The sequence below is a fragment of the Macaca nemestrina genome, chromosome 10, assembly GCF_043159975.1.
Source record: "Macaca nemestrina isolate mMacNem1 chromosome 10, mMacNem.hap1, whole genome shotgun sequence".
Classification (NCBI taxonomy): domain Eukaryota; kingdom Metazoa; phylum Chordata; class Mammalia; order Primates; family Cercopithecidae; genus Macaca; species Macaca nemestrina.
Window position 1 is genome coordinate 114,497,421 of NC_092134.1, and position 26,672 is coordinate 114,524,092.

General features: G+C 39.4%; 1 protein-coding gene across 8 annotated transcripts in view; it reads right to left on the reverse strand.

Moving 5' to 3' along the window:
- LOC105492168 (single-pass membrane protein with coiled-coil domains 2) overlaps positions 1–26,672 on the reverse strand; it is a 79,596-nt gene that overhangs the window by 6,280 nt on the left and 46,644 nt on the right. For 3 of the 8 annotated variants that reach the window (XM_011759161.3, XM_011759158.3, XM_011759160.3), the window contains exons 3-6: positions 24,856–24,973; positions 22,832–22,959; positions 7,297–7,384; positions 1,174–1,230 (exon numbers count right to left, since the gene is read on the reverse strand). In XM_011759161.3, the coding sequence (XP_011757463.2) occupies positions 1,174–1,230; positions 7,297–7,384; positions 22,832–22,959; positions 24,856–24,973 (391 nt within the window). Of the gene's footprint in view, positions 1–1,173; positions 1,231–7,296; positions 7,385–22,831; positions 22,960–23,764; positions 23,962–24,788; positions 24,974–26,672 lie in introns of all 8 variants that reach the window. The other 5 variants (XM_011759162.3, XM_071071999.1, XM_071072000.1 and 2 more) reach the window with 4 other exon arrangements.

Consider the following 26,672-nt stretch of genomic DNA (forward strand, 5'->3'; position numbering starts at 1 on the left):
TTGCCAGGTGCATCTTGAATAGAAGGAGACTTACACATTCACAGTGTAAAGTAGCACCATGGTAGAAAACTAAATGAAACCCACCTGCTAATCTTTAACCACTAGATTATCAATGTAGGAAGACGTCCTTGTACTGAATTCCTCTACTCAATTCATTCATCTATGCAAAGCATATTTATTGGGTGACTACTGCTAACAGGTTCTCGGATACAGTGTTAACAAAATAGACAAAGAATGCAATCTATTACCGGGGCTGGGGGCAAGTGATAAACAGCTAAACACATACATACATTCTATATTACATGTTAGGATACATGCTAAAGAGAAAACAAATAGGGTGTGGGAACAGAGAGTGTCTGAGGTTTGGTGATGGGGACATCTACTCGAGGTAGGTGGGATGAGTCGGTCTCAGAGCAGCTGACAGGTTGATACATTCATTCTTGCATTATCTCATTTGCCCAATCACATTTACCTCAATGTGTAAGATCTTGTGGGAGGAGTTCAAAGATGGAGTTATTTTTTGAGGTAATGGAAATTAGGAGAGGTCTTGATGAACAGATGACCTGTGAGTTGAGCCTTGAAGAACGGGTAATATGTAGACACAAAGGGCAAGCACCAGACGGCAGGATGAGAAGTAGGAGTAGCACAGGGGTGTGAAAGCTTGGGAGTACACTGGAATTGTGAATGTTCTGTTGGCTCAAACAGAAGGCCAAAGGGGAGGAAGAAGGCCTTGAGACTGGAAACCATCATTCTCAGCAAACTAACACAGGAACAGAAAACCAAACACCACATGCTCTCACTCATAAGTGGGAGTTGAACAATGAGAATACATGGGCACAGGGAGGGGAATACCATACACCGGGGCCTGTCGAGGGGTGCAGGGCAAGGGGAGGGATAGCATTAGGAGAAATACCTAATGTAGATGACAGGTTGATGATGCAGCAAACCACCATGGCACATGTATACCTGTGTAACAAATCTGCATGTTCTGCATATGTATCCCAGAACTTAAAGTAAAATAATAATAATAATAATAAATAAAATAAAATAAATTTTAAAAGAAAGAGACTAGTATGTGGTGCACTATCACATTCTAGGCAAATAATGACCCCTGTATTTAGATATAAATTATCTGATTTTATCATTGTTTGAATTGTGCAACTGAAATCTTACCTCCAGACTTTCCATGACTTTCTTCTTTAATTCATAAACTTCATTACAAGCATTCACCTAAAAAGACAATCCACAATTCTGGGTAAAGTGAAACTTGTATTTTTCTGATTTGTAAAACAAAATCTCACTTATTTTGACAAACCTTATAAAGTGGTTCATTGAAGTTTACTTTTACTCTGTAAACTTCTTCCTCTTAGAGCAAATTCATGGTGTAATCATAAATTGCAGACTGTAAGTGGTATAACCATAAGATTAACAAGATTATTTTCAATATTTTAGAAGTATGCATTTACACAACAGCACTTAATAATAAATCATGCTTCTCTCTCTTCATTACTCTTTCCTTGCTCCTTAAAAAACTTCCACCAGGACACAAGTTGAAGAAACATAGCTATGTTTCTGAGAAAATATTTCTTTTAAATATTTAAAACTTTAGAATTTGTGAATCTAGGTCCTTATCATGTCAGATTGAATATTCAGGCCCGATGGCTTTGCAAAAGAGCTGTCCACAAAAAGATCTGGTTCTTCTTCTCTTTCCATGTCTCCTGTAGGTTGCCAGGTAGAGATAACAGATGGTTTTGGCTGGTTTCTGTCAGTAAGCACAAGACACGAACTCAAAGCAAACCATCACCTTCTAAGACATGAATGCCAATTGCACATGTCACAAGTAAAGAATGCTTTTAAAGGTTTTAAATTAATCATCCACTAAGAGATGTTCAGGATACCCTGAAAAGCAGAGGTATAGCAGGAAAAAGAGTATACTAGGATTCAAGAAAAATGAGTTCTAAAGATGACACTCAATAGAAATTAATTTTTTCTTTTTTGAGACAAGGTCTCGCTCTGTCATCCAGGCTGGAGTGCAGTGGTGTGATCATGGCTCACTGCAGCCTCCACCTCCCCAGGCTCAGGTGATCTTCCCACTTCAGTCTCCTGAGTAGCTGAGACTATAGGCATGTACCACCATGCCCAGCTAGTTTTTTATTTTTTGTAAGATGAGGTTTCTTTCTCTTTTTTTTTTTTTTTGAGACAGAGTCTGGCTCTGTCATCCAGGCTGGAGTGCAGTGGTGCGATCTCGGCTCACTGCGAGCTCTGCCTCCCGGGGTCACACCATTCTCCTGCCTCAGGCTCCGGAGTAGCTGGGACTACGGGTGCCTGTCGCCAAGCCCGGCTATTTTTTTGTATTTTTTAGTAGAGATGGTGTTTCACCATGTTAGCCAGGATGGTCTCAATCTCCTGACTTCGTGATCCACCCGCCTCGGCCTCCCAAAGTGCTGAGATTACAGGTGTGAGCCACCACGCCCGGCCTCTTTCTCTCTTTTTCTAACTTTTATTTTAGGTTTAGGGGTGCATGTGAAGGTTCGTTACATAGGTAAACTTATGTCATGGGGGTTTGCTGTACAGATTATTTCATCACCCAGGAATTAAGCCCAGTAACCAATAGTTACCCTTTCTGCTCTTCTCTTTCCTCCTACCCTCCACCCTCAAGTAGACCCCAGTGTCTGTTTCCTTCTTTGTGTTCATAAGTTCTCATCATTTGGCTCCCACTTATAAGTGAGAAAATGTGGTATTTGATATTCTGTTCCTGAGTTAGTTTGCTGAGGATGACAGCCTCCAGCTCCGTCCATGTTCCCACAAAAGACATGATCTCATTCTTTTTTATGGATGCACAGTATTCCATGGTATATATGTATCACATTTTCTTTATCCAATCTGTCATTAATGGGCATTTAGGTTGATTCTGTCTTTGCTATTGTGAATAGTGCTTCAATGAACATTCACATTCATGTGTCTTTATGGTAGAATGATTTTTATTCCTCTGGATATATACACAATAATGGGATTGCTGGGTCAACTGGTAGTTCTGCTTTGAGCTCTTTGAGGAATCGCCATACTGCTTTCTACAATGGTTGAACTAAATACACTCCCACCAACAGTGTATAAGTGTTCCCTTCTCTCCACAACCCAGCCAACATCTATTTTTCTTTTGACTTTTTAATAATAGTCATTCTGACCAGTGTGGGAGATGATATCTCATTGTGGTTTTGATTTGCGTTTCTCTAATAATCAGTGATATTGAGCCTTTTTTTCATATGTTTCTTGGCCGCATGTATGTCTTCTTTTGAAAAGTAAAGACAGGGTTTCACCATGTTGCCCAGGCTGGTCTTGAACACCTGGGCTCAAGCAATCAATGCGTCTTGGCCTCCCAAAGTGCTAGGATTACAGGTGTGAGCCACTGTGCCCAGCCTCAGAAATAGATGCTTAAAGAAGTACTTGCAAGAGCAACAAAGGCATGGATTTCTGAGGCATAGTTTGTAATGGCAAACATTGATTATAAAGTCCCAAATATCCAACAAAATAAAATTAATAAATTCAAATATCAAGCCCTGCATTATTAGGAGTGAAAAAAAATTCAAACATCAAGCCCTGCATTATTAGGAGTGAAAAAAAGTAAAATGACATCTACTAGTATAGAAAATTATTGAAGAAAAAATGCTAAGTGCCAAAGCAGGTGCAAAACAATATATATAATACGATCCCATCAAAACAACAATGTGTAAATATATGTATAAACATTTGGAAGAATATAAATATACTAAAATGTTCATTGTGTTTGCCTTTAAGGGAGGAGGGTTATTTTTCATTTTTATATGAAATCATTTCATAATGTTTTAATTGTTAAAATAAGCATGCCACCAGTCACAGTGGCTCATGCCCGTCATCCCAGCACTTCGGAGGCCGAGGTGGGTGAATCGCTTCAGGTCAGGAGTTTGAGACCAGCCTGGCCAACATGGTGAAACCCCAACTCTACAAAAAAATACAAAAAAATTAGCCAGCTGTGGTGGTGTGTCCCTGTAGTCCCAGCTACTGGGGAGACTGAAGCATGAGAATCACTTGAACCCAGGAGGCAGAGGTTGCAGTGAGCCAAGATGGCACCACTGTCTTCCAGCATGGGCAACAGAATGAGACTATCTCAAAAAAAAAAGATATATATATATGATACATTATATATATGTATAATAACCACAGCCTATGTAAATGGCCATTGAGCTAGGCATCATGCTAGTTAGATACAAGTAACAAGAATATTTATCCTCAAGCAGCTTAGAGGTGAATTAGAGAATGTACAGTATACCTATTTTTTTAACACGTTTATTATCACCAATCCCTGAATTGGGTGGTTTAATTATTTAGAGAGGAGCTGTGCTGTGACAATCACCTTTTATTTGGTATCCTAGTTTATTTACAGAGTAAACATCTTCATACAGCTTTTATCAAAGATAACTGGGACAAGGTCAGTCTCTGAACGAAAGTCCAGAAATTCACATGGAGATTTTAGAAAGTTTCATGGCTTGGGCAGTGTTAGGCCAAATAACACCCAAAGGCCACCTCAAAGTCCTTTCTGTAGCTTGAAGTTCTTTCAAATGCTTTTGTTTCTGTTTTGCTTTTTCAAAAAATAAGTTTACCAATTTTCCCTCCTTCCCTTTTCATGCCTTTCTTAGTTATTCCATTTCTTTATGAAGAATAAGTGAGCCAATATGTGTGATATGATTTTAATTTTATTAACTTATTCCTCTTTTAATTTTCTCACATTTTATATGCTGTTCCTGTACCTATTTCTAACAATCTTCACTTTTCCCTTCACCAGAGTAAGCCTACAGCCATTGCTACTAACTTTGCTTCTGTAACAATTTACTTATTTATTTTGTTGTTTTTGTTTTTTGTTGGTTGCTTTGTTTGTTGAGGCAGTGTCTCACTCTGTTGCCCAGGCTGGAGTGCAGTGGCTCACTGATCACGGCTCACTGCAGTCTTGACCTCCTGAGTTCAGGAGGTGATCCTCCCACCTCAGCCTCCCGAGTAGCTGGGACTACAGGCATGAACCACCATGACTGGCTAAATTTTTAAATATTTTGTAGAGATAGGGGTCTCGCTATGTTGCCGTGGTTGGTCTCAAACTCCAGGCCTCAAGTGATCCTCCTCCCTTGGCCTCCCAAAGTGCTGGGGTTACAGGTGTGAGTCACCACACTCAGCCAACAATTATATTTAAAGCTGCACCTTTAGATATATTACCACATTTGTTTTTATGTAGCCTTTTCCATCAGACTGTAGGCTTCTTGAGACAGAACTTGTGCCATTTTTTTTAAAGACATATTTATTGAGATATAACTTACATACAGTAAAACTCACTTTTTAAAGTATACAGTTCTATGAATTTTGATAAATGCATTCTGTTGTGTAATAACCACTATAAGAAGATACAGACTATTTCCATCAGTCCCTAAATTTCCTTATACCCCTTTGTCAATCCCCGTCCCCCTTCCTCCACTAAACCTGGGTAACTAACTGCTAATCCATTTTCTGTTCCTACAATTTTGCCTTTTTCAGAGTTACATAAACAGAAGCACAAAGTACATAAGCAGTCTTCTGAATCTGGCTTCTTTCACTTAGCATAATGCATGTGATTCATTCATGTTGTTGGGTCAATCGGAAGTTTGGTCATTTTTATTGCTGAGTAGTATCCATCATGTACACGTACTGCAGCTTATCCATATGGCAACTGGCGGATATTTGGATTGTTTCTAGTTTTAAAGCTTGTGCTTGCTTTTTTGTTGTTTTTAATGTGTATACAAAATGGTGTATCCCTAGCACAGAGAATTTCCACACATGTGTGCGATGCTTTCCTCTTGCATATTATTCCAAGCTCCTCCCTTTAAAAAAAATCTCATTTTCATTTATGTGTGTGTTTCTCTTTCTCCTCAGTCTTTTGATACTCCTCCCTCCCTCCCCTCACCTGCTACTGAAATCTACATTTTTGTAATACAGCTGGATTTTGGAGGAAATTCTCTAAAGCAGAATATTTCTTGGCCTTTGTCCTCTTCCCTTTTTTATAGTTTGCAATTTCCAAAGCCCAAAGATAGTAAAAAGAAACCTCTTTCAACTCAAGCAAAATAAGATTGTGACTCAAAATGTTGGACTCTATCAGTTAAAAGTAATTTTTCTCCCAGGAAATAGATCTGCACTGATCTGTAAGTGACTTTTAATATGTAAGAGGTCCAAATAAATAATACCTTCCTTTAATAAAAGAGACTTTTCTCCTTTACTGCTTCCAAAATCTATTGAATTTAAACTCTGGGGCTTGAGTTAAAATTGAAGCTGGCAATTTCAGTTAAAAGAGGGCGTTAGACACATACTTTTTTCTTTTTCAGGGGCCTTTCTTCACAGCGGAAAAACTATCAGACAGGACTCTGAAATCTAACTTGTGTCACAGGTTGATCTCTACCTCTCAGCTCTAATATTCCATTACTAATAAGAAAATGGAACATTAGGCTGGGTGCGGTGGCTCACGCCTGTAATCCCAGCACTTTGGGAGGCTGAGGCAGGCAGATTCCTTGAGACCAGGAGTTCAAGATCAGCCTGGCCAACATGATGAAACCCCATCTCTACTAAAATTACAAAAATTAGCTGGACATGGTGACACATGCCCATAATCCCAGCTACTCAGGAGGCTGAGGCATGAGAATTGCTTGAATCTGGGAGACAGAGATTGCAATGAGCCGAGATAGTGCCATGGCACTCCAGCCTGGGCAATAGAGTGAGACTCTGTCTCAAGAAAAAAAGAAAGAAAATGGAAAATTAAACCTTTATTTGAGAAGAGTCTTTAAGAAATGTGAGGAGACACAACATCAGGAAAACTTCAGAGACTGTGAAAACCAACACAAGAATTCTTCATGGAGCATCCAAGACAAACACAGGTAGATTCCTTGCACTCTAAGGATGCAGTTCTTGACAAATCTTTATTTCCTGGATGTATTCTCTGTGCTGTTAGGTGCTGACATACAAAGACTAAGAAAATCAATTCTCCATTAAGGCACTCATCTTAAGGTGGCATCAAGATAGAGTTTCTTGGTAACCGAGTTTCTAGGTAAAGTAGAAAAGTCTAGGCTTTTTGTGTCATCAGAGAAAAGTGGTGTTACTCAGGAAAAGGGTGCTCAGAGGTGACCAGCAGAGAGCACTCCTGCTTATGAGTCTTACTTCTTGTTATTGCCTATTAACAATAGAAGGGTGGTAGGGGAAGAAGTGACAGAAATCCCCAGCCTCTCAGTCTTTGCCAGGTCTCTAGCTTACCTCAGTGTTTGTCCCTTGATCAAGGTCAAGGCCCCGGTCCTCCAGCTTGTCAATTTGACCCTTCAGGGTCAGCATGTCTTTTAATAAGCTGCAAACAGACCAAGAGACTAAGTCCTGCAGATTAAGAAAAATCACCCAAGAGAGGAGGTAATTTTGATCTTTCAAAAATGAAATACCTTTCCCATATAAAAGGATGCTTGGGTAATGCTTGTATTGCAATGGGAAGTAAATGAAATTCAAAAAAGTAAAAAGTACTCTAAGTAATCTAGGTAATACTAAAGAGATATGAGGCCTAACTGGACACAGGAGCTGAAAATTAAAAGAATTAAAATGTAAGTTTATAAAATTTCTAGAAAAAAAAACCCAGAAAATTTTGGGGACATAAGATTAGGACAAGAGTTCTTAGGCTTAACATCAATTGTATAATCTGTAAGAGGGAAAATTGATCATTGAACCTCATCAAAATTAAAACCTTTAATTTGGCCAAAGACCCTGTTAAATGGATGAAAAGACAAATTACACACTGCGAAAAATATTTGCTTAGCACATATCTGGCAAAGGCCTTGTATCTAGACTATATAAAAATCTCAAAAAAACTCAACATTAAAAAAAAAACCTATCCAATTAGAAAATGAGCAAAAGGCATGCATAGAAATTTCACCAAGAGGCTATATAGATAGCAAATAAACACACAAAAGGATGGTCAACACTCATTAGCCATTAGAGAAATGCAAACTAGCACTACAATGATATAGCACTACGTACTTATCACAATGGCAAAAAAAAAAAAAAAAAAGGAAAGAAAAAAAAAAGAAAGGAAGAATAGTGATAACACCAAATGCTAGTGAGGATGTGGAGAAACTAGATCACTCATAAATTGGTGGTGGAAATACAAAAGGTTTCAGCCACTCTGGAAAATTGTTTGGCAGTTCCTGTCAAAACTTAAAACTGACTTACCATATGTCCCAGCAATTTCATCCTTGGGTAATCATCCCAGAGAAATGAAGACTTATTTCCCATAGTACATGTATGTTCAAAGTAGCTTTATGCATAATAGCCCCAAACTGGAAATTACACATTTGTCCTTTAGTGGATGAATGGTTAAACACACTGCATAGACTCACATCACGGAAGACTACTCAGCAATGAAAAGGAAGGAAAGATCAATACATGCGACAATTTGGATAAACCTCAAAAAAATTATGCTGAGTGAAAAAAAAAAAACCAATCTCAGAAGGACAAACTGCATGATTTCACTTATGTAGCATTCATGAAATAGCATAATTATAGACACATGGAACAGATTTGTGGTTGCCAGGGGTTAGGGATGGGTGGGAGGAAATGTGTGTATAAAGGGGTAACATAAGTGCATCTTATGCAATGATTCAGCTGAGGATCTGATTGTCATGGTTATGCAAGGCTACACTTCTCATAAAATTGCATAGAACTATACACATACGGATGAGTGCATGTATAAATGGTGAAGTCTGAATAAGCTCTCTGGATTGTACCAATGTCAATTTCTTGGTTTCAATGGTATACTCAAGTTAGGCAAGATGTTACCATTCAGGAATGCTGAAACTAAGGGTTCTTGTATATATATATATGTTTGAAACCTCCTATGAATCTATAATTGTTTCAAAATAAAAAGTTAAAAATACAAATGGAAGCATAGGTAAAGAGGGTTGTAAAAGAAAAAAGGAGACTAGTTTCATATTCACCTTCTAGTTTTTGGTCTACAGGTCTCTGCAAACTGTAAAGCTCTCTGGCACAAATACTTTACAACATTAATTCAGAAGGTATTTGTTCAGCATTTACTGTGTGCCAGGTATTATGCTGAATGCTGGTGATTACCATAGAGAATAGTATAAGCAAGGTCTTTGCCCTTTTGGAGACATGATGTAATGTGGGTTTGCAGGCAGATAAGGAAATCCATTAAAAATTAGAATGTTATTAATGTTTTGAGTATTTCCGCTTTCAATCAACTTGAAGTAACAGGGATTGGATTTAGCCTCCCATTTTAAGCAATTTTAAACTTGAAAGGAATATATGAGACAATGGTTTTCAGACATTGAACAACAGACAGTGCAGGACACGGATCCCTCAGGTGGGAAACAAGTGAGATGGGCTCTATAGTTACTTCAGATTACTCCTGGAAAGAGTTTCTGGACTTCAAGTCAGAGAAAGGGGATGCAGGAGAAGGCTGGTGGTCTCCACGAGCTGAGAAGATGAAGTTAGAAGCTCAGGGAGGCCACAGGGATTAGATTTGCCCAGCAGAGTGCCAAAGAGGAGAGAGCTGCACAGAGAAAAAGCTCCAGAGATTTCCCACTTGAGAAAGCCCCACTTGGGCCTTCAGCTGAGGCACTGATTAGCACACAGGTGTGATAAAACTACTTGAAATGGGAGGGAAATCAGAGCAGATTGAAGTGGGCAGAACAATCTCTAAAGATCAAGCAGTGCTGAGAATAATTGGCAGAGTGGAAAACTCTTGTAATATACAAGCCGTCAGATAGACTACTCAGAAGGTATCGTTTCAATAGTGGAGCCATATTAGTCCTCGACTAAAGGCTCCGTTGGTCCTGCCCTACAACGATTAAAAGCAAGCCTCCAAAGGGTCAAACCACTTCTAAGTAACTTAACTGTGTTCCAGAACAAAGCTCAGAATTTAAGTGTACACACAAGTGTCTCCAGAATACTCAAAACCAAATGAGGTACAATTGACAATGTCTGGCATTCAATGAAGAATTACTAGGCATGCAAAGAAGCAGAAAGCAACGGTCTATATGCTTATAAAAGATTGGGTGCAGTGGCTCACACCTGTAATCCCAGCACTTTGGGAGGCTGTTGGGGGATCACCTGAGGTCAGGAGTTCGAGACCAGCCTGGCCAACATGGTAAAACCCCATCTCTACTAAAAATACTAAAAAAATTGGCCAGGTATGGTGGCACGTGCCTATAATCTCAGCTACTTGGAAAGCCAAGAATTGCTTGAACCCAGGAAGCAGAGGTTGCAGTGAGCCAAGATCACGTCACTGCACTCCAGCCTGGGTGACAGAGTGAGACTCTATCTCAATAAATAAATAAATTAATTAATTAATTAAAAAAATAAAACTTAAAAAAATAAATAGAGGCAGTATTAGAAATGATCAGACGATAGAATTAGTAGATAAAGTTATTTTAAAAGTTATTATACCTATATTTTATTGTCCAAGAAGGTAGAGAAAAACATGAGTACATTTAGGAGAGATACGAAAAATAGAAAAAAGACGCAGATCAAACTTCTACAGACATAAACTACAATGTCTGAGATGAAAAATACACTCAAAGGGATTAATGTTATATCAGATACCGCAGAACCAAAATATTAGTGAATTTTAAGATATAGTGATAGAAAGTCTTTGAAATGAAACACAGGAAGAAAAGAGTTAAAGAAAAAAAAGCCCAGAAAATCAGTGAGTTATGGGTTATGAGACAACCTAACGTGGCCTAAAACACATGGAATTAAAACACTTGATGGTGAGAAGAGGGAACAGAAAAAATATTTAAAGAAATAATGGCTCAAATTTTCCAAATTTAAACTACAAACTTGCAGAGCCATAAGGCACAATGTACTTTAACAAAAGAAAAATTAAGAAAACTACATAAAGGTTGATCATACAAAAATGATTAAAAACTATATATATATATATATATGGGGGGGAGAGAGAGAGAGAGAGAGAGGAGAGAGAGAGAGAGAGAGAGAGAGAGAGAGAGCGAGTCTTGCTCTGTCGCCAGGCTGGAGTGCAATGGTGCGATCTTGGCTCACTGCAACCTCCACCTCCTGGATTCAAGCAATTCTCCTGCCTCAGCCTCCCGAGTAGCTGGGACTACAGGCACATGCTATCACGCCCAGCTAATTTTTGTATTTTTAGTAGAGATGGGGTTTTACCATGTTGGCCAGATTTTTTTAAAAATTTGAAAACAGCTGGGAATAGGGCAAGGAAGATTTTATTTGTAGAAAAATACAGAAGAATGACAGCCAACTTCTTGTCAGGCACAACGCAAACCAGATTTCAACAGCATCTTTAAAGTACTGAGAAAAAACTGTCAGTATATAATTATATACTCTGCAAAACTATCTTTACAAAATGAAGGCTTTTTTTCAGACATAAAAAGCTAAAAGAACACATCCCCAGTAGAATTGAATCACAGAAAATAGTTTTGGGTTTTTGTTTTTTGTTTTTGAGATGGAGTCTTGCACTGTTGCCTGGGCTGGAGTGCAGTGGAGCGATCTCGGCTCACTGCAACCTCTGCCTCCTGGGTTCAAGCAATCTTCCTGCCTCAACCTCCTGACTAGCGGGGATTATGGGCGCCCAGCTAATTTTTGTATTTTTAGTAGACACGGGGTTTCACCATGTTGGCCAGATGGTCTCAAACTCCTGACCTCAGGTGATCCGCCCACCTTGACCTCCCAAACTGCTGGGATTACTGGTGTGAGCCACCATGCCTGGCTACAAAAAATAGTTTTAAAAAGCCCTTCAACAAAAGGAAAATGATGCCAGATATAGATTGTATCCGTACAAATGAATGAAGAGCACTGGTAATAGTAAATATGTGTGTAAATATAAACAATTTTTTGTTACTTTAAAAAATCACCTTAAACAACAGTTAATTGTTTAAAGCAAAAAAACGAAACACAACAAAAACCCCTGACATATCATGGGCTTATATTCAATACAGAAGTAAGATGTATGCCAACAGTAGTGCAAAGGCTAGGAGAATACACATAGAAGTACAGCATATGTAGGAGGGAAAATATTACTTGAAGGCAGATAGCGATAGTTTAAGAATCATTCTGGCCGGGCGCGGTGGCTCAAGCCTGTAATCCCAGCACTTTGGGAGGCCGAGACGAGCGGATCACAAGGTCAGGAGATCGAGACCATCCTGGCTAACATGGTGAAACCCCGTCTCTACTAAAAATACAAAAAACTAGCCGGGCGAGGTGGCAGGCGCCTGTAGTCCTAGCTACTCGGGAGGCTGAGGCAGGAGAATGGCGTAAACCCAGGAGGTGGAGCTTGCAGTGAGCTGAGATCCGGCCACTGCACTCCAGCCTGGGCGACAGAGCGAGACTCCATCTCAAAAAAAAAAAAAAAAAAAGAATCATTCTATTTAAGCCAAATTAGCTATTTTTAAAAAACGATGAAAAAGGATGGGCACAGTGGCTCACACCTATAATCTCACCACTTTAGGAGGCTCATGTAGGGGGATTGCTTGAGGCCAGGAGTTGGAGACCAGCCCGGGCAACATAGCGAGACCTTGTTTTTACCTACACACAAGTTTTAAAAATTAGCTGGGCATGGTGGTGCACACCTGTGGTCCCAGCTACTCAGGAAGTTTTAGGTGGGAGGACCACTTGAGCCCAGGAGTTCAAGGCTGCGGTGAACTACGATCACACCACTGCACGCTAGCCTGGGTAACAGAGCAAAACTGTCTCAAAAAAGAAAAAAACAAAATAAAGAAAAGGATGAAGAAATCATTTATAATGATAAAGGGATCAGTTCTTCAAAAAGACATAATAGTCCTAACATTCATTCAACTAAAACCAGAGCCTCAAAGTACATGAAGCAAAAACTGATAGCTCTGCAAGCAGAAATAGACATATCTACAGTTATAGTTGGAGATTTCAGCACTCCTCTATTGATCATCTATAGAAGTAGAGAGAAAATCCATAAGTACATGGAAGATCTGATAACACTATCAACCAACCTGACTTGACTGATATTTGTAGACTACTCTACTCACACAATAGTAGAATACAAATTCTACTATTGTATTGCACACATATCATTTACCAAGATAGACCATATTCTGAGCCATAGAACAGGTCTCCATAAATTTAGAAGGAGTTGGCTGGGCACAGTGGTTAACACCAGTAATCCCAGCACTTTGGGAGGCCAAGAAGAGAGGATTACTTGAGGCCAGAAGCCCAAGACTAGCCTGGGCAACATGGTGAAACTTCGTCTCTACAAAAAATACAAAAATTAGCTGGGCCTGGTGGTGTGCACCTATAGTCCCAATTACCAGGGAGGCAGAGGTGGAAGGATTGCTTGAGCCTGGGAGGTTGGGCAGTGAGCTGTGATTGCGCCACTGCACTCCAGCCTGGGCAACAGAGTGAGACTTTGTCTCAAAAAAGAAAAAAATTAAAACGAGTCAAATAACATAAAATTTGTTCTTTGGTCACAACAGACTTATCTGAGAAGTCAGTAAGAGAACGGTATCTGGAAGATCTCTACATACCTGGAAACTAAAATATACTTTAAATAATACACGGGTTGGCTGGGCGCGGTGGCTCATGCCTGTCATCCAAGCACTTTGGGAGGCCAATGTGGGCAGATCACCTGAGGTTAGGAGTTCAAGACCAGCCTGGCCAACATGGCGGAACCCCACCTCTACCAAAAATACAAAAATTAGCCAGGCACGGTGCCGAACACCTGTAATCCCAGCTGCTCAAGAGGCTGAGCAGGAGAAATGCTTGAATCCGGGAGGTGGAGACTGCAGTGAGCCAAGATCAGGCTATTGCACTCCAGCTTGGGCAACAGAGCGAGACTCCATCTCAAAATACAAAACATTAAAATATATTTACATATATAAAAATAATCCATAGGTCAAAGAAGACATCAAAAGGGACATTAGAATGTATTTTGAGCTGACTGAAAATGAAAACACAATATATAAAAATCAGTTTGATGCAGTGGAAACAGTGCTGAGAGCGAAGTGCAGAGCACTAACTGATTATTATAATAGAAAAAGACAAGAGATCTCAAATCAGTGACCCAAAGTTCATCTCATGAAATTAGAAAGAAGATAGCAACATAAGCCTAAAGTTAGCAGAAGAAAGGAAACAATTTTTTAAAAAGCAGAATCAAATGAAAATTTTCAAAAAACCAGAAAAATGATAGCATAAAACCCAATGAAATCAAAAGCTAGGTCTTTTAGAAAACCAAAAAATGTATAGATCTCTATCCAGACTGATACAACAAAAAGAAGAGAAGACACAAATATTCAATTTCAGGAATAAGTGAGGGGACATCAATACAGATGCTAAAGACATTATGTAACAAGGGAACGTTATGAATAACTTTATGTCAATATATTTGACAACTTTGATAAATTGGGCACATTGTTTGAAAGGTACGATCAACTTATTACCTTTAGCAATATATCCTGAGTAGCCCTACTACATCTATTAAAGAAATTAATATATACAAAATAACATTCATAAATTAAATTTTTAGTTAAAAACCTTACCACAAAGAAATTTCCAGGCAATACAGTTTCCCTGGTGAATTCAATCCCACATTTAAGGAAGAAATTATGCCGCTTCTACACAAACTTAGCCAGAAAATCAAACAGGTGGGGGGAAAATCCTAATGGTTTTCTATACGGCAAGTATTATTCTGATACTAAAACTAGACATTGCAAGAAAAGAAAATTGTAGGGCAATACCCCTCCACGAGGAACTCTCTGTTAGAGGGAAAAGGTAAGAGATCCCCAGTGGTCCACATTCAACTTCTGCAATCCTAGCCACAGGAGAGTTCCTCGGCCTTTGCAGGCCCTGAGACCAGTATAGGGAGCTGTCTGGAGTCCATGTGATGACTGTTTCAGAGAAAGAGTTTGCCAGGAGCCTTACACAGCCACTGAGACCAAAGCAGCTGCAGCACAGCACCATTTTGAGAGCCCAGCAGCCGCCAGACTACCTCCTGCCTAGGGCCCAATAGCCTCTGCATCTCCACATCCTGGAAGCCCTGCTGACATCCCTCTACATGAACCCAGACAGCTGCAGTATCACAATGCCAACTGAACCCAGCATGTAGCCAGGTCCCCAGTACTCTAGCTCAAGCAGTGTATTACACCCAGGGAACAGGGTGTGCAGTGCACAAGGAAGGCTGCCCCAAGGACAAAGGGAGCCAAAGTTTGTGTTTCCTAGAGCCCGAGAGCCACCTGCCTGGAGTCTCTGCCACTGACAGTGTGTTAGTCCGTTCTTGCATTGCTATAAGGAAATACCTGAGACTAGGTAATTTATAAAGAAAGGTGGTCTATTTTGGCCCATGGTTCTGTAAGCTGTACAGGCACGGCACCAATATCTGCTTGGCTCCTGGTGAGGACATCAGGAAGCTTACAATCATGGTGGAAGACAAAAGGGAGCCAGCGTATCACATGGTGAGAGCAGGAGCAAGAGAGAGAGAGAGAGGGGAGAGGTGCCACATTCTTTTAAACAGGCAGATCTCATCATGAGGACAGCACCAAGCCATTCATGAGGGATCTGCCTCATGACTTGAACACCTCCCACTAGGCCCACCTCCAACATAGGAGACCACATTTGAAAATGAGATTGGGTGGGGACAGACATCCAAACCATATGGTGCCAAATTGACAAGGGGTTGACTTGTGATAGTTAATACTAGATGTCAACTTGACTGGATTGAGGGATGCTTAGATGACTGGGAAGTCCACTCCACTAGCCACTACTGGCACCTGTGCCTGCCACCCAGGGGCCTGAGGGACCATTGTTCCTGGGTGTGTCTGTGAGGGTGTTGCCAGAGGAGATTGACATTTGAGTCAGTGGACTGGGAGAGGAAGACCCACCCTCAGTGTGGGTGGACACTATCGACTTGGCTGCTAGAACAAGGCAGGTAGAAAAGGGGGAAGAAGCAGCTTGCTTGCTGAGTCTGCTCACTCTCTCTTCCTGTGCCATGCTGGACACTTGCTTCCTCTCCTTCTGCCCTTAGGTATCAGCCTCCAGGTTCTTTGGCCTTTGGACTGTGGAACTTGCACTAGTTGCTTTCCAGTGGCTCTTGGGCCTGCAGCCACAGACTAAGGGCTATGCTGTTGGCTTCCCTGGTTTTGAGGCTTTTGGACTTGGACTGAGCCATGCTTCTCTCTTTCTCCAGCTTCTCTCTTTCCCCAGCTTCCAGACAGCCTGTCGTGGTACTTCACCGTGTGTATTAGTCTGTTCTCACGCTGCTAGTAAAGACATACGTGAGACTGGGCAATTTATGAAGGAAAGACCTTTTAATGGACTCACAGTTCTATGTGGCTGGGGAAGCCTCACAATCATGGTGAAAGATGAAGGAAGAGCAAAGGGACATCTTACATGGTGGCAGGGAAGAGAGGGCTTGTGTAGGGGAACCCCCTTTTATAAAACCATCAGATCTCATGAGACTTATTCACTGTCACAAGAACAGCACAGGAAATACCCACTCCCATGATTCAGTTACCTCCTACAGGGTCCCTCCCACAACACATGGGAATTATGGGAGCTACAATTCAAGATGAGATTTGGGCGGGGACACAATCAAACCATATCACTGTGTCATCATATGAGCCAATTCTCCCTAATAAACTAATGCAACTATAGATATGGATATATCCTATCGGTGCTGTCCCTCTAGAGAACCCTGACAAATACAGACAGCAACCCTGGAACCTCCAGCAGCAGGGCTGCCTTGCAGCTGCACATACCTTCAGGGGGCCTGGGGACTGGCCCACCTGAGCACCATCCTGGGGCCAGATGACAGGTCTACCCACTAGCCACTACTGGCACCTGTACATACCACCCAGGGGCCTGAGGAGCAGCCTACCCCACCCACTGCTATCACTGTTGGCACCAGAGTACACTATCCAGGGGCCTAGGTATCAGCCAACCAGGCCTGCCTCTGCCAGCCCATGCACACCATCAGGGGACCTGATGGCAGGCCCATCCCACTTACCAGCATCACTGCTAGTATTCCATTGCTGCACTGTCTAGGGGCCTGGGGACTGACTTGCTCCACCCACAGCCATTGACACCCACATACACTATCAAGGGGCCTGACAACAGTCCTGTTCAACCCACCCCCACTGCTGCCTAAGCATGCCATCCAGGAGCCTTGGTAATCAACTCACTCTGCCTGCCACTATTGTCAGCCATTCATGCCATCTGAGGGCCTGAGGACAGGTCCACCCTGCCACTGCCACCATCAATAGCACTGGGGTCTTGTGCACATCATTGAGGAGTCTGAGGACAGGCCCGCTCCCCATGTTGCCAGCACCAGTGCCTGCCATACATTATTTGGGAACCTCAGGATCAACCTGCCTTGCCTGTCATGGCTAGTGCCAACACTTGCCTTCTGTGGGCCTGAGGATGGGCCCTGCCCACTGCCACTGTCTATGTACATTGTTCAAGGGCCTGGTGATAGACCTACCCTTCCTGCTGCCTGCACCTATATGTGTTTCATGGGGGCTTAGGGACCAGCCTGCCCAGCCTACAGCTGCCATCATCACTGGTATCTACCCATTCATGATTCTTAGGGGCCTAAGGACTGGCCCACCCAGCTCACTGCCATCACTGCTGGTACCCTGCACATGCTACCTGGGAATCCAAGGATTGGCTTGCTGCCACTATTGCCACAGTCAGTGCCACACACACTGCCCAGGGACATGAGGACCCACCTTCTCAGCCACTGCTGCCACTGCCGGCAATCAACCAAGCTGCCTAGAAGCCGAAGATCTGACCCACCCAGACTCACCACCACTGGTGCACATATATGCTGCATGGGGACCTAAGGATGGGCACTCCCACCCTGCTGCCACCACCACTGGCACTTGAGGACCAATCTGCCTAGGGTAACTGTCCCCAGTAAAGTTTGCCACAGCCTCCACAAATAAGCATGGCCTAAGCCACTGAGGAACTTACAGATACCACTGATGCTGATTACAACCAAAGAAATCATGTAGAGGCTACACTAGTATGCCCACCCACTAATAATCAAAGCCAAAGCACCCTACCCAACTAATGCTATAAATACAGTTTTAGGAAAAACTAATCTTTCCCTATGAAAGCCAATGCGTAAAATTGGAAGATTTGACTATTGCACCAGATACATACATATCAATGTAAGAACCAAAGAAACATGAAAAAGGAAGGAAACATGACATCTTCAAAGGAGTGCAGTAACATCCAGTTACATCCTATGAAATTCTCCAGTAACATCCTAATGAAAAGGGAAACTATGAAATGCCTGAAAAAGAATTCAAAATATTGATACTAAAGAAAGTCAGAGAGATATAAGAGAACACAGGTAAGCAATACAAAGAAGTCAAGAAAACAATTCATGATCTGAATCAAACAAATTCTGAGACTGAAGAATTCAATGAATGAAATAAAAGTACAATAAAGAGCTTAAATAATAGACCAGATCAAGCAGAAGGAAACTTTCTAAACTTTAAAGACAAGTGTTTTGAAATACAACAATCAGCAAAAAAAAAAAAAAAAAAAAAGAAAAGAAAAGAATAAAAAAAGGAAGAAAGCCCTGCCTGACATATGAGACACCATAAGGAAACCAAATATTTAGATATTAGGAGCTCCAGAAGGAGAAAAAGTGGGCAAAGGCATTAAAAAAAATTTTAATGAAATAATAGCTAAAAACTTCCAAAGTCTTGCAAGAGATAGACATTCAAATACAGAAAACATAAAGAACCCCAAATAGATTTGTATCAAAAAAGTCATCCCCAAGGCTCATTACATGCAAACTGCCAAAATCAAAGACAAAGAGAGAATTCTAAAAACAGCAAAAGAAAAGTGTCAAGTCACATATAAGGGAATCTCCATCAGACTAACAGCAGGTTTCTCAGCAGAAACCTTACAGGCAACGAGAGAATGGGATGATATATTCAAAGTGCTGAGAGAAAAAAAAAAAACTGACAGCCAAGAATACCATACCCAGCAAAACCATCTTTCAAAAAATGGAAGAGAAATAAAGTTGTTCCCAGATCAGCAAAAACTGAGATAATTCATCACCACACGAAATGCTTAAAGAAATCCTACATCTGGAAGTGAAAGAACAAAGTCTACAAATATGAAAACTCAAAAAGTATAAAATTCACTGATAGAATAGATATACAAATGAGAAAGAGAAAAAAGTCAAACATTACCACTACAGAAAACCATCAAACTGCAATTATAAACAATAAGAGAGAAAGAAATAAGGATATACAAAACAACCAGAAAACAATTAACAAAATGACAGGAATAAGTCCTTACTTATCAATAATAACCTTGAATATAAATGGATTAAATTATCCACTTAAAAGATATAGAGTGGTTGAATGGATTTTTTAAATGAGCCAACTATATGCTGCCTAAAAGAAACTCACTTCACTGTAAAGACACATTGAAGAAATTGAAAAAATATTTCATGCAAATAGAGATCAAAAGCAAGCAGGAGTGGCTATACTTAGAATAGACTTTACGTCAAAAACTATAAAAAGAGACAAAGGAGGGTATTATATAATGATAAAAGGATCAATTTAACAAGAGGATGTAACAATTCTAAATATATATGCATCCAACACTGGAGCACCCAGATATATAAAGCAAGTATTACTAGATCTAAAGGGAGAGACAGACTTCAATACAATAACAGTTGGGCACTTTAATGCCAGACTCACAGCATTGGACATAACATCTAGGCAAAAAAATTAGCAAAGAAACATTGGATTTAAACTGCACTTTGGACAAAATTGATCTAACAGACATTTACAGAATATTTAATGCAACAGCTGCAGAATATACCTTATTCTCATCAGCAAGTGGAACATTCTCTGGGATAGACCATATGTTAGGTCACAATACAAGTTTTAACAAATTTTAAAACATTGAAATCATATCAAGTATCTTCTCAGATTACACTGGAATAAAACTAGAAATCAATACCAAGAGGAACTTTGGAAAATATAGAAATGTATGGAAATTAAACAACATGCTCCTGAATGACCACTGGGTCAAGGAAGAAATAGGGAATAAATTAAAATTGCTTGAGACAAATGAAAACAAACAACCTACCACAATTTATCAGAGGCATCAAAAGCCAGACAAAGAGGGAAGTTTACAGCAATAAACACCTACATCCAAAAAGTAGAAAGATTTCAAATAAACAATCCAATAGTGTACCTCAAGGAACTAGAAAAGCAGGAACCAACCAACCCATAAATAACAAATAACCGAGCAACCCCGTTTTTAAAATGAGCAAAAGATAAACAGATACTTCATCCAAGAAGGTATACCTATGGCAAATAAGCACATGAAAAGATACTAAATATTAATAGTTATTAGCTAAATGCAAATTGCAAAGTATGGTGGTATAAGATACCACCATACACCTATAAATGGTTACAGTAAAAAAGAAGCTGATAATATCAAGTGCTAGTGAGGATGTAGAGCAACTGGAACTCTCATACACCGTTGGAAGACATGCAAAATGCCACAGCCTTTTTGAAACCATTCAGCGGTTTCTTACAAATATAAATAATACACTTATGATACAACCCAGCATTCCCATTCCTGATTGTTTACCCAAGGAAAATAAAAATGTATGCTCTCACAAAAACCTATACATAAATGTTTTATGGAATCTTTATTTTTAATTGCCCAAAATCTTACATGTTCTTCCATTGGTGAATGGGTAAAATGTGGTATATTTATATAATGGAACACTATCTAGCAATAAAAAGAAACTACTGATACATCCAATGGCATGGATAACACTCAAATGCATTATTCCAAGAGAAAGAAGGTACACTCAAAGACTACATACTGTATGATTCCATTTATGTGACATTTTGGAAAAGGCAAAATAATAGAATAGAGAAGAGATCAGTGGTTCCTAGCAGCTTGGCCTGGGGAGCGTGGTTAACTAGAGTAGAGCATGAGGGATTTGCAGTGATAAAAGATATATCTTCACTCTGGTGACTGCACAACTGTATGCATTTTTCAAAACTTGCAGAACTGTATGCTAAAAATATAATTTTACTGTATGTAATTATACCTTAATTTCTAAAATGTAATTTATGGTGTTGAATCAATAAAACCACAGAATCCTTTCTAAAAAGAATATTATAAATGCTGTGGAAGGAAAAAAAAGACCCATTTTGGACAAGATGGTCAAAAGAAGGCCTCTGTAAAGAGAGTTCAAATGAAAGATAAGGAAACAGTTAGGAGAAGAGTAGCCCTGTGGTAGGAAACAGTTTGGAATGTGGTAGGAAAGTTCAGAAGGCCAGAGGTATTTATTTCTAAGAATAGCTTCCATTCATTAATAGTTTGTTATACACCAAGTCTTGTGTTAAGTTCTTTACATACAGAATTTTACTGACTCCCCACAATAAATCAGTGAAGTGGCTGTTTTTAGTTCCCTTTTACAGAAGAAGAAAGTTGAGGCTTTAAAAAGGTTGGTTAATTTACCCCAAAAATGTCAGTATCAGGAAACAAACCTGGGTTTCTTTGCCTCCAAAGCTCATTCTCTTTATACCAGTGTCTAGATAAATAACAATTAATTGTATCCTTTTTGTTTAATCTTAAAATTTTTCACTTAAGTTCAGAGACACGTTAGCAAATATACTTCACATTTTTTTCTATGACATGCTGGTTGACTTAGACAATACTGAATAATCCCTTAAGAATGACTGGAGACCTAAAGGCCTTCCTTTGACAGACTCAAAGAAACAATGTAGGACAGAGATCCTTGAGAGATGAGAGAACAAAGATTCAGATAACTTGCATTTAAGTTTTGAGATTTTGTGTCATTGGCTTCTAATAAGACTTCTTGTCCTAAAGACTTTATCATCTTAAGTCCAAAGTTTCTTAAGTTTTTAAAGCTATGAAACTTTCTGCTATTTTATGACCAACCCCAACACCCTACAATTACCTCTTCACTGTGTTTTCTGTTACATTTTTAAAAAATAATATTGTCAATTTTGTCCATTCTGTCTATGTAATCAGCTCTAAGTTCTTTCACCTGGAGACCTATCTTTGCATTCCAGTAGTTTAGCTTGAGGAACATGCCCTTCAGGCACCTGCAGAAATGTTATGGTGATCAGTTTCAAAGCAGGAAATGGGAAAAAACTCCCATAGCCTGAAATGTTCTTCCTTTGAATAGCAAGTTGATCTTGGGCCAGAATGGGCCAGGTGGGTACACAGGCCTCAAGAAAATAAGTTTTGGTATTCATTTGATATCCACTTTAACAGATCTTTAAAGACTCGATAAAACAAAGCATATTTTACATTTAATAAAAAAGATATATTTTTAATTTCATTGTGTGGAATGAATGTTAAATATTGATATTAAGATAGTGGTTACATCATGGTGGGGGAGGAGAGGTATACAATAGGGAAAAGACCCACAAGGGCTTAACAACATACTCTTAATGATAATTATGGTTTTCCTATCTAGAAAATTATCTGAGAAGGTTTAAATATATATTAATTTCAGGTCTCAAAGAAGAGTTTGCTCTTTCTTTTTTCCCATGCTCTGTCTATATCCCTAAAATGTCCTTACTCCACATTATTGCTAGATCATGTAGGTAGTTACCTATGCACAGGAGTGCTTTATGGTTCAAGACATGTATGGATTTTAAATCTTCCAGACTTTCCCTAAGTTCTCTGCTTAAATTCCATTTTCCCCTCCACACATTATTAAATGCTCATTATTAAATGCTCTGTCTTGCAATGTGTCAAGACTTACAATTCAAGGAGGTTCTTCTTTGAAAACTGCAGAGATGTAGATGCTTGAGGGTACTCATCCACATCTGTTTCTTGCTTATCCTGTTTACCCAGGTCCTGGTCAGGCTTAGCCTCCAGCTCCAACATACCCTGGTAAAGATGATGATGGAAGCAAAGCAGAACAAAAGGTTACTACAAGATGTGGTAGTTCTTCCAGCCCTACCCAATCCCCCTTCTCTGGGGTCAACCACATAGTCCTCTCTGAGACTGGAGCTTTCTGATGCATCTGTAAGCTAAGCAGACATGCCCTTCTGCTCTGTCTACAGAGGAAGGCTGAGGCAGGGGCATGGAGAGAATCGGTGTGTACAGGGAGAGCTCTTTTCAGTCCTGATGAGTAATTGAATTCTTTCTGACCATGGATTCCAAAACTCCACTCAAATTAGATGATTGCTCTGATCTTTTAAAAAAAATCAATGTCATAAAAAAGAAAAAGTGGCAGGACTATTCCATATTAAGAGTCTAAGGAGATATGAAAACCAAACATATTGCATAGATCTTTTGGGGATGCTGGTTTAAAAATATGGCTGTAAAAGACATTTGGGGGACAATTAAAGAAGTTAGAATATTGAGAGAATTGAGATTACTATATTAATGCTGATTTCCCCAGATGTGATAACAGTATTTTGTAAGAGAAAGTTTTATTTTTAGAGATGCTTTCTGAAGTAAACAGGAATGAAGTATCATGCTGTCTTTGACCTACTTTTAAATGGTTCAGAAAGTTTCATCTATTTATATACATAAAGATAAAGCCAATGTGAGAAATGTGAAAGATTTTTAAACACAGGTGTAGGAATATGGTTAATCATTGCATAATTCTCAGTTGACCTTAAGTTGTTTCATATCAAAGAGTTTGGGGGAAAAACCCTACTCTATGAGTTTGATCAATAAAATTTACTTTTTTGTTTCTGTATTCTTTGCCTTGTTCTCAAAAAGCATCCCAAGACATGTTCTGCTATTTCAAGTCTCTGCATGCAAAAATCGGCAATAATTTATCCTGGAACACTTCTTTAGTAACTATTTATGAAATGTTTCTTCTGTCCTCTGAAGAAGTTTGATCTGAATTTCCTGTATTTCAGCAGAACTATTTTTAAACTGGAAGGAGAAAAGTTTGGAGGAGGGAGAATAGATCAGTCTCTTTTTGAAATGTCTGTGTAAACTACTGGTCAAGTCAATAGAAATAACTAACATTCATGTAACTCTTTACAAATTAGTTTCATATGCATTATTTATTTTCATTCTCATGTGGTCATTTGTATTTAGTGACTTACCCAAGGTCATAGAGTGTAGAGAATTAAGTGGTGACCCCAAACAAGGAATGCCCATGTCCTAATACAGAACTAGGACCCCATGCATATTATGAAAAAGAGTCTTTGCAGATGTAACTAAGAATCTTGAGATAAGATCATCTCGGATTACTTGAATGGGTTCCTAAATCCAATGACAAACATCCTAATGAGAGACAGAAGAGGAGAAGACACAGACACAGAGAAGACCACGTGAGGATGAAGACAGGAGACGAGGAGTTATGTAGCTACAAGCCATTGACGGCCTGGAGCCCCAGAAGCTTGAAGAAGAAGGATTCTCTCCTGGAGGCTGCATTAAGGGTGAATAGCTGAATTCTACTGGAAGATAATCTGTGAGCAGGGGGTATGGTCATATGGTGATTTGGTCATATGGTGATTTGGTCATATGGTGATTTGCTTGAAGGTGAGAAATGTCACAGTTATTTCATAAATTCCCAAGGACAAAAATAACATATAATTCACTTTTTTTTTTTTTTTTTGCATGGGAAGGCTAGGAAGTCCTTCATGTGGTAACAGCAGTATCCAGTGGGAATAAGGCCATCCCCTGCCTCCCTCCTGATTTCAAACTTTGAAGTTCTGCACCAGTTAGAAGGAAACCCTCAGATATTTTCTTACCACTTTGAGATATGTGGTGTGAAGTTCTTCTCTTCAACCTACTGTGTCATTTAAGTGTCTCTCTTACCCATTTTTCAGTGTCTACCTTGTGAAGGAAGTCAGTTTGAGGGTTTTCGGAGGAAATGTCGTCCTCGTCATCTGATCGGTCTAAGATGTAGTCCACTTTGATAATTTCCTTTAGCAAACTGCAAGCCACATAATCCAAACAGAGGCTGTTATTATGCCTTTGGGCCAGAGCCTGGGCCTGCCCTACTCCTTTCTACATGGAGAACACTGAGATCTTTCCCAGCCCCAGGGAGCACCTGCTATCCCCGTACTGAGTTCTATTCTGTGTGAGTAACACCTTGCATGGTATATCTCACAAGTAGAAATAGAGGGGCTGGATAAATAACAATTGGCTGAATCCATAAATTAACAGTGAGATTCCAAATTCCAAACTAATTGCAGCTCTGTGCATATATGTGTATAAATGAATGTGCAAAATCAACAAATAAGTAAATTAATATCCTGTTTTAAAAAGTGGAGTTTAAATACATTATATGGTTCAAATGGCGGAGAGGAGTAGGTCTACAGCGCCCTCTTGACCTCCACCCCCCAGCTGTCCTCCCCACAATGTTTACTAGCTTCTTTATTTTCAACAGAGATTCTAGGCATAAATAAGCAGAGACGTTTATGTCTGCATGTCTGCATGTATATATATTGTACAGAATAGACCCTTTAAAATATACGTGGGAGGATATTTATATACTCCATTCTGTGTATACATCAAAGTACTTTGAATTTCTTATTTAATAACCTATTTTGGAGTCCATTTCATATTAGTACATACGGAGCTGTTTCGTTTTTAAAATGGCAATATAGTATTCCATTGCGGGGCTGTATAATAATTTTCCGATCAGTTTTTTTATTAACCGATATGTAGAATGTTTCCAATCATTTGCTATTACAAACAATGCTGGAATGAATATCCTTACACATCTATATGTTGTAGTTGTGTATGTGTACAGCATATCTATTGGAAAACCCAAAAAGTAAAACTTCGAGGTCAATAGATATGTATATTCTAAATTTTGATAGATTTTTCACAAAGTATGCTTTAAAGAGGTTGAATCAATTTTCACTCCAAGCAAAAATGTGCCTGTTTCTAACTCCTTGTCTAAATCCATGTGCTATTAAAGTTTTTGATCTTTGCCAACTTGGTATGTTTAAACTGGTATCTCATTTAGTGTTAGTCTCATTTTATGTGTGAGGTTGAGTATCTTTGCCTATATGCATAAAACTCATTTGTATTTCCTTTTCTAAAATAAGTGTGTTAATAGTCTTTGCCTATTCCCTACCACAGTGTTTAATATTTTGCTTAATTAATTAATATCACACTTATTCATATTTTGCTGGAGAGCCTATGTGTTCTCTCTCGTACGCTTGCGAATGGGTCACAATAAATGTGTGATATGTGTCTGTAAAAGTAGTTCCAAGTCTATGGGATTTGAACCCTGAGGCTGGAGGTGTTCTCAGGGTTGAGGGGGTATTGAGTCACTTCACATCTATCCTGCTTAGAAAGGGATCCTGGAATCTATACAGATTTATATAGAATGAATAAATATTGCTTATATGAAAAAAAATTAAATGAAAAACTGCCCAAAGTTTACAAATGCATATACTACTATCTTCAATAAATTATAAATGCATTTAAGAACATCTTTGATATCATAATAGCTTTCTTGCCACATGAGGGATTCCTGGAAAATCTTTTACCTTAAGAATGTTTTTCTAGTTAAAAAGGTTGTTAATCATAGCTAAATTAGTATGCATTTTTTAACATGTACTGGCAAATGTAAATATGTGTTTATACCACTGTTTGTGCTCCCTCTATGCCAGAAAGTA